At 62.0% G+C, this 13,100-nt stretch overlaps 2 protein-coding genes across 6 annotated transcripts in view; one reads left to right on the top strand and one right to left on the bottom strand.

Moving 5' to 3' along the window:
• The window catches only part of Camsap1 (calmodulin regulated spectrin associated protein 1), a 52,484-nt gene extending 50,594 nt beyond the window's left edge, over nucleotides 1-1,890 (top strand). For both annotated transcript variants that reach the window (XM_090330912.1, XM_090330913.1), the window contains one exon: nucleotides 140-1,890. In XM_090330912.1, coding sequence (XP_090187038.1) covers nucleotides 140-442 — 303 coding nt within the window. In that variant the 3' untranslated portion in view covers nucleotides 443-1,890. The remainder of the gene's footprint in view (nucleotides 1-139) is intronic.
• Nucleotides 1,891-6,015: 4,125 nt separating this feature from the next.
• Nucleotides 6,016-13,100, bottom strand: part of Kcnt1 (potassium sodium-activated channel subfamily T member 1) — a 43,832-nt gene continuing 36,747 nt past the window's right edge. For 3 of the 4 annotated variants that reach the window (XM_090330911.1, XM_090330908.1, XM_090330909.1), the window contains 8 exons: nucleotides 12,312-12,413; nucleotides 11,974-12,057; nucleotides 11,751-11,876; nucleotides 11,502-11,522; nucleotides 10,579-10,903; nucleotides 9,447-9,509; nucleotides 6,999-7,083; nucleotides 6,016-6,890 (listed from right to left, as the gene is read on the bottom strand). In XM_090330911.1, coding sequence (XP_090187037.1) covers nucleotides 6,770-6,890; nucleotides 6,999-7,083; nucleotides 9,447-9,509; nucleotides 10,579-10,903; nucleotides 11,502-11,522; nucleotides 11,751-11,876; nucleotides 11,974-12,057; nucleotides 12,312-12,413 — 927 coding nt within the window. In that variant the 3' untranslated portion in view covers nucleotides 6,016-6,769. Of the gene's footprint in view, nucleotides 6,891-6,998; nucleotides 7,084-9,446; nucleotides 9,510-10,578; nucleotides 10,904-10,924; nucleotides 11,080-11,501; nucleotides 11,523-11,750; nucleotides 11,877-11,973; nucleotides 12,058-12,311; nucleotides 12,414-13,100 lie in introns of those variants that run through there. The other variant, XM_090330910.1, reaches the window with a different exon arrangement.

Raw genomic sequence — 13,100 nt, 5'->3', positions numbered from 1 at the left:
TCGTGCCTGCTAGGCAAGCACTACCACTAGGCCAAACTCCTGGCCCTCTAGTCCAGCTTTTATGCTGGCTAATTGAAGTTGGGACCGTTGCCCTTGTTGCTTGGGATGGTTTTGAACCATGATTCTCTTCCTAACACAGGAGCTGGAGAAGTGTGACGCCAACCACTACATCATTCTCTTTCGAGATGCCGGGTGCCAGTTCAGGGCGCTTTATTGCTATTACCCGGATACTGAAGACATCTGCAAACTCACCGGCACGGGGCCAAAGAGCATCACCAAAAAGATGATTGACAAGCTATACAAGTATAGCTCAGACCGAAAACAGTTTAACCTAATCCCAGCCAAGACCATGTCTGTCAGTGTGGACGCCCTCACGATCCACAACCACTTGTGGCAGCCCAAGAGGCCCACGGTGCCAAAGAAGACCCAGACTCGAAAGTGACAGAGCTGTGGCGCCTGCGGGGACGTGCTGGCTGCCTCCATCCCGAGGAGATCCTCACCGCGGTACGAAGTGTGCAGAGCTGCAGACCTGTGACGAGGCGCTGCCCGCCCGCCCTCCCTCTGTCCCTCCCTCCGTCCCTCCCTCCCTCGCAGGGCCCCGAGCAGGAGAGGGGGCAGCAGACACTGGCTCCGGGGGTGCGCGACTGCGCCCCTGCTGCCCACAGGCCCTGGGCCTAGGGATGCGCAGAAGCGAGGTCCAGGGCTTCGTCTCCCTACTTGAAATCCTTCAGGATAAGATAATGTGATCTGCTCTCTGGCCTCCCTCCCGCGCACCCCGTTTGCACATTGCCTGGTGCCCCACGTTGGCCAGTCGTGCCGTGGGTGATTATAGGGCCAAGGCTTACTCTTGGGTCAGAGTGTCTGAATGTCTCCGTAAAAGGAGTTCATATGGAAAATGTTTTTCATTTGAAATTGTATGATATTTATTGACTGTGTCTACTGCCAACCTTTATATCCACTTCTAAGATTTCTGAAAAAAAAAAAATCCTTGTTCCTTGCTGCTCAGAAAAAGTTTACTGAAAATATGAGTTCACTAAAGGCACTGAAGTCTGAGAAGTCTGTCTCTGTTGAAATGCCGTTTACAGATGTGGAGATGGTTTCGTGACGCGCGCTTGTGGGGTGGTGGGGTGCTGTCAGCGGGAGCTGGCTTCCTTGAGTGCCGGCGGCCACCGCGGATGACCTTTGCTGGCTTTACTAAAGGCAGATTTGGGTTCGGCAGTGCATTTCACTGGGCATGGTTCTCAGAGGCTGTCGTGGGTGAGTGTCCGGTGGTGGTGCTGTGTGCCCGTCTCCGCGCTGGCCTCTGGGAGCAGCCTGGGCTGTGGAGTTTGCAGCCTCGGGTGAGCTGGGTCATTTTGTTCTGCTGCCACTGTAAGAACACATGCGTGGCTGTTCGCAGCTATCCTGAAACGCCACGTGAGGTCTTTCCACACGGCCAGCACAGACATTCCCAGGGAGCAGGACAGCCCGGCCACGGCCGCGCCACGTGGTGATGGACCGCTGCGGGAGGACCCCGAGTCTAATTTTGCACACGTCTTCTTGGGAATGTTACTTGAATCTCTCCTGTGGAACTGCAGAAACATGGAGGATGCTAGAAAAGGTTAAACAAGTGTAACTGTGGATGTTAGGTAGACAGCCAGGTGAGTGTGCACAAAGGAACGAGGGAGCGTGGGCCCTTCTCCCGCTCCCCCGAAGAGCCGTGGAGACGCGAGCAGCGTTCGCTGCGGGAGCGATGCCGCCGGCGTGTCTTCTCCACTGAGCACTCACGTCGGGGACGCCACCACGCTCTCACACGTGCACTTCCTTCCTCACTGTGTGCTTGATGTATTTCACCCTATTTATTTTGACAAAGCACTGAAATACAATAAAGAAATGATCTGGCTTGCTTCATGTCGGTTGTGTGTGAGGTTGTCACGATTCGTTCTGCTGTGAGACAAGGTCTCCTGGTCGCCTGGGCTGGCTTCGGACGCATGGTTTTTCTTTTCATCCTGAGCTTGTGCCGCCAGCCTGGCTCTGCAGTCTGTAACCTCACCTCGCCCTGTGAAAGTCTAGGACTGGTCATTTCTGATGAACAGTTACGGCGCCTCTGGCTTGGAGATAGGAAGTTGCGTTTCCACCTGGCTTGTGATGCGGCGAGCCTGTGGTGTGGTGACACTGGCACACGCCTGGCTGAGGTGGCTGGGCGCAGAGAGCCATTCCCTGCCTGTGCATCCACAGACAGCCAGGTGCATTGCCAGCCAGTTTCAGACTGGACTTGTTTTTGCGGTGGTGCTTTTTGCCTCTCCGATTGGCAGGGGTGAGGTTGGTCTTGGGATGTCACCGAGTCTTGCCTCATTCGCAGGTCTGCAGGCTCCCACGTGTGAGCACTGCACTGCAGAGTCCCTGTGTCAGAAGGCCTGCCTCCCTTCCCCTCAGTGTTCAGGCGGGTGGTGATGGGTGGTTTTTCCACCGCAGGGTCTCACTCTGGGTAGGCAGGCACGCTACCACCTGAGCCAAGTCCCTTACCATTCCGCTCACTGGTGTTTGAATATGGTCTCCGTCGTTCCCGGGCTGGCCTGGGTTGGCGGGTGGCCCCACTAGGTCCACATTATTACTCAAAATGGATTTTTTTTTTCTGGGCTTGCCTGGAACCCCAGTCATCCTAATCGCCACCTCCTGAATAGCTGGGATTGTAGGCACGAGCCACTTAAAGTGTGAAGACACGCTGTGCCACCCATTTCTGCCAAAGCATTGGCCAAATAGTTCAGGGCGGGGTGCAGCCTGCATGTAGTCTGAGGAGCCGGGCCTGGAATTGGAAGCAGTCTTTTGCCAACGCAGACCTGCCTTACATCTACACGTGTGCCTTTATGTGCGGGGCATGCATGTGAGGGCCGTGCAGTGGTCTGGGCGTTTACCCATAGGGGTGCACACTCGTGTGCAGCTGGATGTGCGTAAGTGTGCTTGCACTAGAGGCAGCCAGTACGTACACCTCCTGCACAAATGACAAGTGGAATACACAAATTACTTCTTGACTGTGCTTTGATTCCCTGAAAGATGTGCTTGTGACTTGAGGACAGGGGTGAAGGGGCGCTGGTTGGTTTTGACCTGGGCGTTGGGAGTTTTGAGGTCATTGCTGCAGGAATGCGCAGGGAAAGGGGCGGGGCCGCATCTGTGTCTCCCCTCATCTGCCTCTCCCACTGCACCGGTGGGAGAGCCTTCTGGGTCCACGAGGAAGCTGTAGTTTGGGGGTGGTAGTGGTGGTGCAGACTGAAAGATTCTTGCCCTTGCTGGTTGTGATTGTCCCACTTGCAGGCCTGGTGTGTGCGTGCGTGGGTGGGGGCGGGAGGAGGGACTCAGAGAGCAGAAGCTACTTAGAGAACTCAGTGTCTGAGTGACAAGTTCCTGCCCAGCTCCTCTGTCCCCCCTCGAGATGACAACCTGGCAAAGCAATGGGGCAGTTATGGGTAGGGTCACAGCCCTTTCGCAGGGCCAGCCTCCCGCAGCCGGGAGCAGAGTGTCTCTGTCCTCAGAGAGTTACTTTGCCAAAGCCAAGAGCAGCAGAGTGGAAGGGCAGCCCACAGGCCCAGCCCAGCCTGAACCCCGATGGTGCTTTAGAAGAGCTCACTGCAGCTGCTTTGCAGTGAGAACAGGTTTGTTCCTGGCACCACGCCAGCAGCTGTATGGGAACGGGCAGGGAGGGCTGTGCCAGGCCATTCGGCAGGCGGCCAGGAAGGCTTTGTGATGGGATCGCTAGCCTGGGCTGGCAGCTGGTGAGGCTCAGGAAGAGGTGGCAGGACAGAGGCCGTGTTGGGGACAGAGCGTCATGGAGCACTGCCTTAGCATGGCTGGTGGAACTCCGGTGTACACACGCTGCATCCCTGGGACTTCGCACGGGGCCAGGACCAGGGCTCCTGCAGGGGCACACGTGCATGGTGTGGGGGGCACACTCGGTACCCCATGGAGTCCTGGCAGCCCGTTGGCAGGAGGAGAGAGCTGTGCAGCAGCCTCGGGGTTTGGGCACAGGTTGGGTACAGGGGCTCCTGCGCTGGTGGCAGGACAAGCACTGCACCCCGTTCCTGCTGGACGTTCTTAAGATGTCTAGAGCTGTCCAGCCAATGCTTCTGTTTTGGCTGTTTAGCCATCTCTCTGCCACAAGGTCAGAAAGGCACTTTCTTTTGGTCTTTTTCTTTTTCTTTTGTTGGTGGTGGTGGTCATGGGGCTTAGACTCTGGGCCTGGGCGCTGTCCCTGAGCTCTTCAGCTTAAGGCTACTGCCCTACCCATGGAGCCACAGTCCCAAATCCTGTTTTCTAGTGGTTAACTGGAGATAAAGAGTCTCATGGGCTTCAGTGCCTGGGCTGGCTTTGAACCTTGACCCTCAGATCTCAGCCTCCTGAGTAGCTAGGATTATAGGTATGAGCCACCGTGCCTGGCTAAAGCACTTCTTTTTTTATATAGTCATTTCTGGGGCTTGAACTCAGGGCTTGACCTGCTTTTGCTCACTCCTTTACTAAGAGGTACCGAGTCTTTGCTTATGAGGATCCTGCCTTGAACTTGAGCTGTGAAAGGGGAAAAGTGCTCCTGTTTCTACCCTGACATGCCCAGGGCCTGGGCCCAGATGCTGTCAGAGGACATAAAGACGGGGGTTGGGGTGGCAGAGACACCACTTGGGCCCCACGCTTCCTCCCCCAATGTGTGCCACGGAGGAAACAAACATATTCTGCCTACATAATAGTGCGTGTTCCGTCTATAGCACAGAAGATGACATAAGCCGCAGGGCCTGAGACTCAGCAGCAATCAGAGCTGGTTTTCTCCTGATCAGTTAGACGAGTTCTCGCTGGTCTTGTGGCAGTGTGTAATTCTCCCAGCCCTCTCTGGACAGCTCCTTGGTGGCCAGGCCCCGCCTGCTCAGGGAGGATCTGGTGCCACCCTTTGGGCTGGCGGGCAGGTGGCTGGGAGAGCTGTGAGGACTGCAGATCCAGCAGGTCAGGTCCCAGGACAACCAGAGAGGCCCAAACGTCCCCCCAGCCTGGAAATGGGGAGCACAGAAGGGACTGGGATACGGGTGGCCTTTAAGTCCACAGTACCCATATCCTCCTGGCCTCCAGTGCTAGCTGTAGCCTCCACAGCCTGTGTGAACGCTGGGCAGGGCAGCCCCCCCGCCCCGGTCTAGGGCTGGTATCCTCAGTGCCCAGTGGAGGGGGGGCACTTTGGGAGGAGGTGACCACCCCTCTCAGCCCTGGCAGCCAGAGTTCTGTCCATGAGCTGCAGGTCCTCTTCTCCAGACGCCTCCCAGAGGCCGGTGCCCCGGTGCCTCTCCTAGGCCCAGCAGCCTGGCACCTGGCTGGGAGCTGGGGTATAGGCAAGAGAGGTGGCCAGGGATACCAGGCCCACTGCCCTGTAAGGCCAGCCCAGGCTTCCTGCTGCAGAAGTGCGCTGGCTCCTGCAGAGCTGGGGAGCCATGGGCAGACCAGAGCCAGCTGGCATATTCTACCTGGACTTTGGCCTTCCTACCCTCCTCGTGCCCACTCTGTCCCTACAGCACCTACCCAGGTAGGTCCCAGCCCGGCTGCAGACAGGAGGCTGGGAGCCTGCGCGCGTCCTGACTGGCTGGCCCGTGCCTGAGCAGCCACCCTCCTCCTGAGCCACCCACTGGCAGGGGCTCTGCGGGCCTGGGAGCAGGAGGACCTGTGCAGGCTCCTTAGATCTTCTGTCTCTGCCCTGATAGACACAGGTGCAGTGCAGTCACTCACGACTCCTATCCCAGAGACAGGAGTCCCCAGCGGCTGAGCTTTGCCCCCCCACCTGGCACCCCAGTTCCCCGATGAGGCTGATGGGCTGTTTGCTGGGAGCCACCTGCCCCCACCCATGTCCCCTGCAGTGCCTACATCCACATGTGTCTGCAGGGCTGTGCTGCCTGGCTAGAGGATAGTGGCCACAGCAGACGTCCCTAACCCTTACAGCTGGGGGTGGCTCGGGTCCCCCAAGCCACAGGTAGTGAAGCCTTGGGCAGGCGCCTCTGGTCACGCATGGCTGTAGGATGTATGGTTTAATAGAAGGTTCTGGCTCCAACAGCACAAACCCCAGGCCGCCCGGTGTCTGCCCGAGGAAATCTGGAGCCCCTGAGGCGGTGCTGAGCGGATTGTGCTTCTCGGGTCAGGTGTTAGAAACAAGGCTTTGCTTTGAAAGTGTGAAGTAGTCCACAGAGACACACTGCCTCCCGCACCCCCAGATGGCCTCTTCTGCCTCCCACAGCCATGGCGAGGGCCCGGATCTGCCCGCCGCCCCTCCACAGGCAGGGCTTCGGGGGACTTCCCGGCCACGTTTCTGTAACCTGGAAAGGCACAGCACCCCTCGCTGGCCCCTTACACCGAGGGGCCTCACCCCACAGAGCCTGGCTTGGCCCCAGCCATGCAGAAGCTGTGACCAGAAGGAAACGTGGACAGGTGGCCATGAGAACACAGCTGGCTTCCTGTGGAAGCTGGGGTGCGTGGCAGGACCCTGCTCCAGGCTGCAGGTGTGGGCACCCCCTCTCTGGCAGAGTCTGGCCTGGCATGCAGGGCAGTGGGGCGGTGCCAGGCCCCCGGTCCTCTCTGGACACCTGTGCTCCCCTGGCCACGCCCGTCACGAGTTGCGGTACATCTGTGTAGCATGTGTGTCCTACACATTTGTAAAAAGACATTAAAAAACACCCTGCCAGCTCTGGTGCCTGGCTTTCAGCCCGTGGGGGCTGTTGGGAACCACAGCGTGGCCCCGGGCCAGGCTGTCCCTTGTGGGCCACCCTGTGTCGGCTCACAGCTGCGTCTCGTCACGGGTCTCCGGGTTGCAGGACGACAGCTTGTGGCCGCAGCTGCTCTTCCGGCTCTGGGAGCTGCTGGCCACGTGGGCCAGGGGGTCCGAGCGGATGAGGTACCTGCAGAGGGCAGCAGGGGAGGGGTCTGGGGTGTGGACCCCTGTGGGCCCGGCCCCCGCCCCACGTCAGCAAGGCCTGGGCCTGCACAGGAGGCGGCTACGGACTTACACAATGTCATTGGGCTCCAGCCTCGTGTCAGGCGGGGGGTTGATGAGGACATAGGACAGCGTGTTCTGTTGGTCGTTCATCTCGTCTGGAAAGGACACGGTGGGGTCACTGCAGCCCCACCACAGCACTGCAGGGCCCAGGCAGCCGAGGCAGCGGAACTCCTCCCCGCCGTGAGAGGAGCCCAGTCTGGGCAGAGCCTCCCGCACTGGGCCGACATCCGACAGGGGCCTGGACTCCCTGCCTGCTTGGTGACGTGTCACCAAGTACCCTCCTCCAGAGCCAGCTGGCACACTCCACAACACATTGCACGCGTCTCCTAGCCATCCCTTCACACGCCCCACTCGCAGCAGCCCCGCCTGCATGCCCCGCTCACACCCCCACTCCACCCGCACGTGTCACCCGCACCTTCCCTGGAGGGTCGGGCCGGCCGCTCATCCCCACCCCCCAGGCTCAGCCCTTGGCTTTGGACCCCTCACCCTGGGAACAGGACCCTGCCCAGACATGCACTGCCTCTCCAGCGGAGCTACCTGACCCCCATGAGATGAGACTGGCAGCTGTGCCCCAAGCATCACAGCCGGTAGACTGTCCCCATCAAATGCAGGGACAGCGGACTGTGCTGGCCTCAGTGTACCCATCAGATGATGTCTAGAAGGACCCCCATGGCCTCCCAGGGCAAATAGAATGATGGTGAGCCAGCTCTCATCCTTTCCTCTGGGGAAGTTGCCTATGGGCGGGGCCAGGGTAGGACACACCTGTCTGAAGAGGTGGTGGCACAGATGGGAGTGGCACTGGGCCCAGGGCAGGGCGCACGCTAGAGCTTTAGCCAAGTGTTCCACTGGGCCTGGACCCGCCCCACCTCAGCTAGGCCCTCTGCTGGTCACACGGCAGGCGCTTCATTCTGTGCCTTGGGCACAGCTATTTCTGCTCCTGTCTCAAAACCTAGGCACTGTGGTGGACGATGTGGCTCGCGCTGGAAGCTCAGCGGGAGGTGCAGCCTCGCAGGACCACACGCGCTAGCAGCGGGGGAGCCGGAGCTGTAAATGTGAGCAGTGCTCTGACCCCTCACCAGACCACAGCCACCAGCAGAGGGCCACACTGTGACATGCTCCTGAGCCGCACTTGTCCCCTGGCGGGGGCCACACAGACAAATCTCACAGCCCAGCATGGCCAGCCCTGTCTTGGTTTTCCCGGGGCACTGGGAAGAGGTGGAGGAGTGCCAGGCCTCAACTCTAGTGCCAGGGATGGGTTTGTGGCAGTCATGTGCCACTGACTTCAACGGCCCCAGGCCTGGCAGAGGCCACCGGCCCCAGATGGCTTCCGGTGTGGAGTGTCTCACGTGGTGGAGGCGGGCAGTAGCTGCAGGTGTAGGCAGGACAGGGCTTTGGCAGTCCCAAGAATGGCCACTGGGCCCAGGGCACTGTCTTCACAGCCAATCAGGACGCCACCCTCCCCATCACATTCCGCCCCCTCTGGCCTGCACTCCCAGACCTGGCCCCGTCCACTTGCTCCCATCTGACTCCCGGCACCGGAGCTTCCCCATCGGAGCCTCACGTTCTGAATCTCTGAGGAGGCTGGGGGGAAGGGCAAGGCCAGGGCCCAGCTGCCTCCCTCCTCGCTCACTGCAGAGCCACCAGGGCAGGACACTGCATGGGGCACCCCACAGGCCAGGTCATGATGGTCTTCCACCACCAGAAGGGGCTCTGGCCTGTCCTCCCAGCCCTGCGTGTGGGCAGCGCCCAGCAAGCACCGGAGAGGGGCCGCCAGAGCCTGTCGCCTGCCCAGGAGCCAAGGCAGCTGGGTGTGGATGCTGCCAGTTCCTGGAAGCTAGTGGCCCCAACCTGCACCTCGAATGCTGGTGGAGTGCTGGTCTTTCCTGAATGCGGTGGCACATTGCAGGATGCAGCGAAGCAGCAGGCCAAAGAGGTGCCAACGCCTCAGCTCCGTGCCACCCTTGCCAAAGGCATCCCTGACCTGGGAGGCCCTGAAGCCCCCAGGCCACCTGCACGGAGGGGCAGAACCAGGGCAGGCCCTGAGCTCTTTGGGGCTACCCGAAGCCCTGGGAGGAGGGCTAGCACCGGAGACCCCAGCCTGGGCTCTGTCCCAGGCCTCGGTAGGCTAGGGGCTGAGGTAGTTTCCTGGAGGAAATGGGGTGCCAACAGCCCCTGAACCCCCAGATGAGAAATGAAGTATGCATTGTCTCCGTGCCACCCAGCTCAGGCAGGAAGCAGGGCCTGCCAGCCACCCAGGTCCCGCCTCCCATTCTACTCCAGCTTCACGAAGCCGGGGGTGGGGTCGGCGGCAGCTGCAGGGCCCCTGCCTGGCAGGAGGCAGGCAGGATGTGGCTTCAAGGCCCTGCCGGCAGGGAGCTAGAGCCCTCGTTCACCTCTTCTGGTCATTGCCTGGCCCAGCAAAGGGTTGGCTTGTCCCGTGTCACCAGAGCAGAATTACCTTGCAAATATCCCAGGTTTACCCGATTCATGACATCACTGGCTGTTAAATTTGCTACATCCTCTACAGAACACACAGGAGAGGCACAGACAGAAACAGAGAGAGAGACAGGTCAGCAAGCCGCAGCAGGTGGTGGTACCAGCACAGTGGGGCGGCAGGCAGTGCCCGGGCAGCGCCCACACCCAACTGTGGGGTCCAGCAGCAGCCACCTCAGAAGCAAGGTAACTGGCCCCTTCTCCGCCAAGCTCTGGTGGGGGAGCGGGGTCGCAGAGGGTGAAGGCAGAGCTGGGTGCGTGTCACTCTAGGCTTGGCCAGGCTGGCCTGAGCTCTACCCGCCAGTGGCTGCTGGGGGCCTCTGAGCCTGGGTGGTTGGCCTCCCCTAGGACAGGGTGGCAGTCAGCCAGGCAGTGCTCAGGGCCACTGGATCTGGAGAGTGCCCTGACACCTCAGCACTGCCCACAGGCTAGGGCCCCTCCTCCCCTTCGGCAAGTGGCTGCTGTGACTGGCCAGCATGCCACGTGGGCAGCTGGCGCCAGGCACAGCCAGCAACCCTGCATGGAAGAAGCCTCAGACTCTGCCCAGACGGCGGGGGCAGCAGGCAGCAGGCGGGTCTGGCTGCAGCAATCCTGAGGTGCCAGAGGGTAAGCAGGGGACAGCACGGCGCTCAGGCCACCTCTGCGTGATCACCCAAGGCAGAGTATCCAGCGGGAGGGAGGGAGGGGCTGGGCTCGCCTCCTCTCCCGGAGCAGCTGGGGTACCCATGGTCCAAGGCACACGCTTATCACCCCACACCGGATGGAGAGGCGGGGGAGATGTGTGCGGGAATCTGCGAGGCAGCAGACATGGAAGGATGGAGGGGTAGGGGATAGTCTGGGGTGGCCATTCCCCATTCCCCTGAAGGCTCCTGGGGGGGCAGAATTGACCCGTGCAGCTCTAGCAGAAGTCCTGGCCATTTTCCGGGCCCTCCTCGGGCCAGGTGAGCGCGCTCGCTCATCCTCACTCCCCAGGCCTGGCCGCCCCAACCTGGCCCTGCCGTGGAGGACGGGTGGTGTGGAAAGCGCGGTCTGACAGTGGACCTGGAGGGCCTTGTCTCCGCTGGTCTCCGCGGGCCGAGCCGGGCGTCCGCCCTTACCGTAGCCTGTGGTCGGCAGCCCCAGGTGCTTCATTCGGTTCTTCACCAGCTCCGAGAGCTCTTGGCGCTCCGAGCGCCGGTAGAGGCTGAGCCGCTGCTGGCTGATCCACTCGGCCGCGGGCGCCTTTCCTGCCTGCTTGGTGCCCCTGCGGCTCAGCTTCCGTGCCCACTGCAGGCTCTTGCGCCTCAGCAGCGGGTGCTCGGCTGGGTCCACCCCGCCCGCCTGGCGGCCGTGCACGCTGCCACTGCCCGCGCTGCTCCGCACACCCCACGGGCCCGGGTCCCGCCTGTCCTCACAGTCCTCCATGTTCAGCGAGACCTGGGACTGGGCAGGGGGCAGAGCTGTGGGCAGGGCCCGAATGGGAGGTGCGGGATCCTGTACCTCCTCCCAAGCCCCACACTGCCTGGCCTGTGACGGCACCCTGAGGCCACACCCGTACTTTAGTGTGTCTGGCAAGTCCTGGCCTTGTCCCAGGATGGTGGCTGCCTCAGTTTCCCAGTCTGTGGATAGGGCCATAGTGCAAGTTACATCCAGGAAGGTGAGGGAGACCAGGGTGCAGGGCTGGCTGGCCGTGGCTCAGTGGGCATGGGGCATGTGGAGTGCTAGGGGGAATGCGAGGACCCTGCCAGGCAGCCCCTCGGAGGGCACAGGCAGTGGAGGATGGCAGGACGGGCCACTGGGGGCTGTCCACCGGTGTAGGGAACCCAGGGCGGCACAGTGAGGGCGTGTGGGCTGGGGGCAGGCCAGGGGCAGCGGGGCTGGGCTGCGGTACACTGGGCCCTCTAGGTGATGCCATCCTCGGTTTCTCCACCTCTGCCCTGTGCCCACTTCCTCGGCCGCTCCCTGGGGGCGGCTCGTGGGAGCGTCCGGGAGGCACAGGTGCTCTGGTGTGAAAGTCCACGCAGGCTCCGAGGAGGCTCACCTGGGCTCTGAGGTCGTGGGGCTGGAAAGGAGGTCAGGGCCGTGTGGGACCTGTGAGTCACCCGCCCCTCCTCCCCAGCCTCCCCTCCTCCCCTCCCCCCCAGGGTCCACACCCTCCTGCCACTCTCCCATGCCTCCTGCGCCCAGTTCCCCACCCCCACCCCAGGCGGATGGCGCATCCCAGGGGCAGCGCCTCCCTCCCGGCTCCGCGCCCCCCACCCGGCTCCGCACCCCCCTCCTGGCTCCGCACCTCCGAGGAGAAGACGTGGCACTGGGTCCTGTAGACGCCGATGGGGATCTCGGCGCTGGAGGAGCAGAGCTTCTGGAAGAGCCGCCCGTAGGTGCGGATCCACAGGTCGTCCTCGGTGATTTTCATCTGAAATGTCGGCAGCCCTGTGCTGGAGGCGGCTGCGGACGGCGCCCGGACCCGTGGCCGGGCCGAGTCCCCGCGCCTGCCCACCGCCTGCACTTACGGCGCAGAGGTAGCCGGAGCCCGGGGTGGTGTCGAGACCCAGCAGCAGCCTGGTGATGGTGATCATGTAGTCCTTCACGAAGGACTGAGGGCGGGCAGAGCCAGGTGAGGCCGCTGCCCCACCCCCGGCCCAGCGCTGTCCAGTCGGCCAAGCACACCAAGGGAAGGACACCAGGGTCCCAGAGTGGAGCTCAGGCCGCCCAGAGCCTGGAGGGTGTAAGGCTGAGCCAGTGACCATCCCCTCCCCCCACCCAGCCTGGGCCTGGTTCCCCGGGAGTGATGCACACAGCCACGGACGTGCTCGTCGAGGTCCTCCCGCCTGCCTCCCAGCGCACTGACCTGGTAGAGCAGCGTGTCCAGCATGCTGATGCTGAACACGCGGCCGGCGGCGAACGGCAGGCGGAACATGAAGGCCAGGTTGGATCCATTCTCCCGCTCCCGCTGCAAGAGAGGCGTGCGCGCTCAGAGGCCACGGCCCCGACCCGCAGAGCTCCCCGCAGCCGCTAGAGGGCGCTGGCCGACACACACTTCCATGTGTGCAGGTGTGCGCACGGCGTGTGAGCATCTGTGCACATGCCTGCACACGCAGTGTCGTCCCAGGCACATCGGGGAGCAGAGGAGCCTTTGGCACTGGAGGGGAAGGGAGAAGTGGGACCCAGGGCGGGCTGTGAGTCAGTGTGACACACACCCCGGCCGGGCTCACGCTCTGCCCCAGCGCAGGAGTTTTGTTCTCGTTGTTTAGTCAGCCAGCCCCGAGGATGTGGCCCAGCGGGGTCCCTGCTGGGGAGCACTGGACCAGCGAGCCCTGCCCACAGCCCGAGCCTTCATCTTCTCCAGACCTGTGCCGTGGTGGGTGCTGTCGGGTGCAGGATGTCACCCCAGTGCTCAGCCTGGGCTTCCTGCCCAGAGCTCTCGATCCAGGCATCCGCCTTGTGCTACGTCTCCTCTCCCAAGGTTCTGGAGGTGCTGCGGTGCTGAACACCGAGGCCAGCGAGGCCCTGCTTCCTCGGGAGGCTCCAGGAGCTTTGCTTTCCCGCCTTTCCCACCACCCAGGGCACTCATATTCCTGGATTTGCCGTCTCTTCCTCCGTGGTCAAAGCCAGCAGCACAGCCTCTCGCCACGTCTGG

The sequence above is a fragment of the Megascapheus bottae genome, chromosome 3 (genome assembly GCF_031878675.1).
Source record: "Megascapheus bottae isolate mThoBot1 chromosome 3, mThoBot2.hap1, whole genome shotgun sequence".
Classification (NCBI taxonomy): Eukaryota; Metazoa; Chordata; class Mammalia; order Rodentia; family Geomyidae; genus Megascapheus; species Megascapheus bottae.
This window is presented reverse-complemented; position numbering and strand designations above follow the sequence as displayed.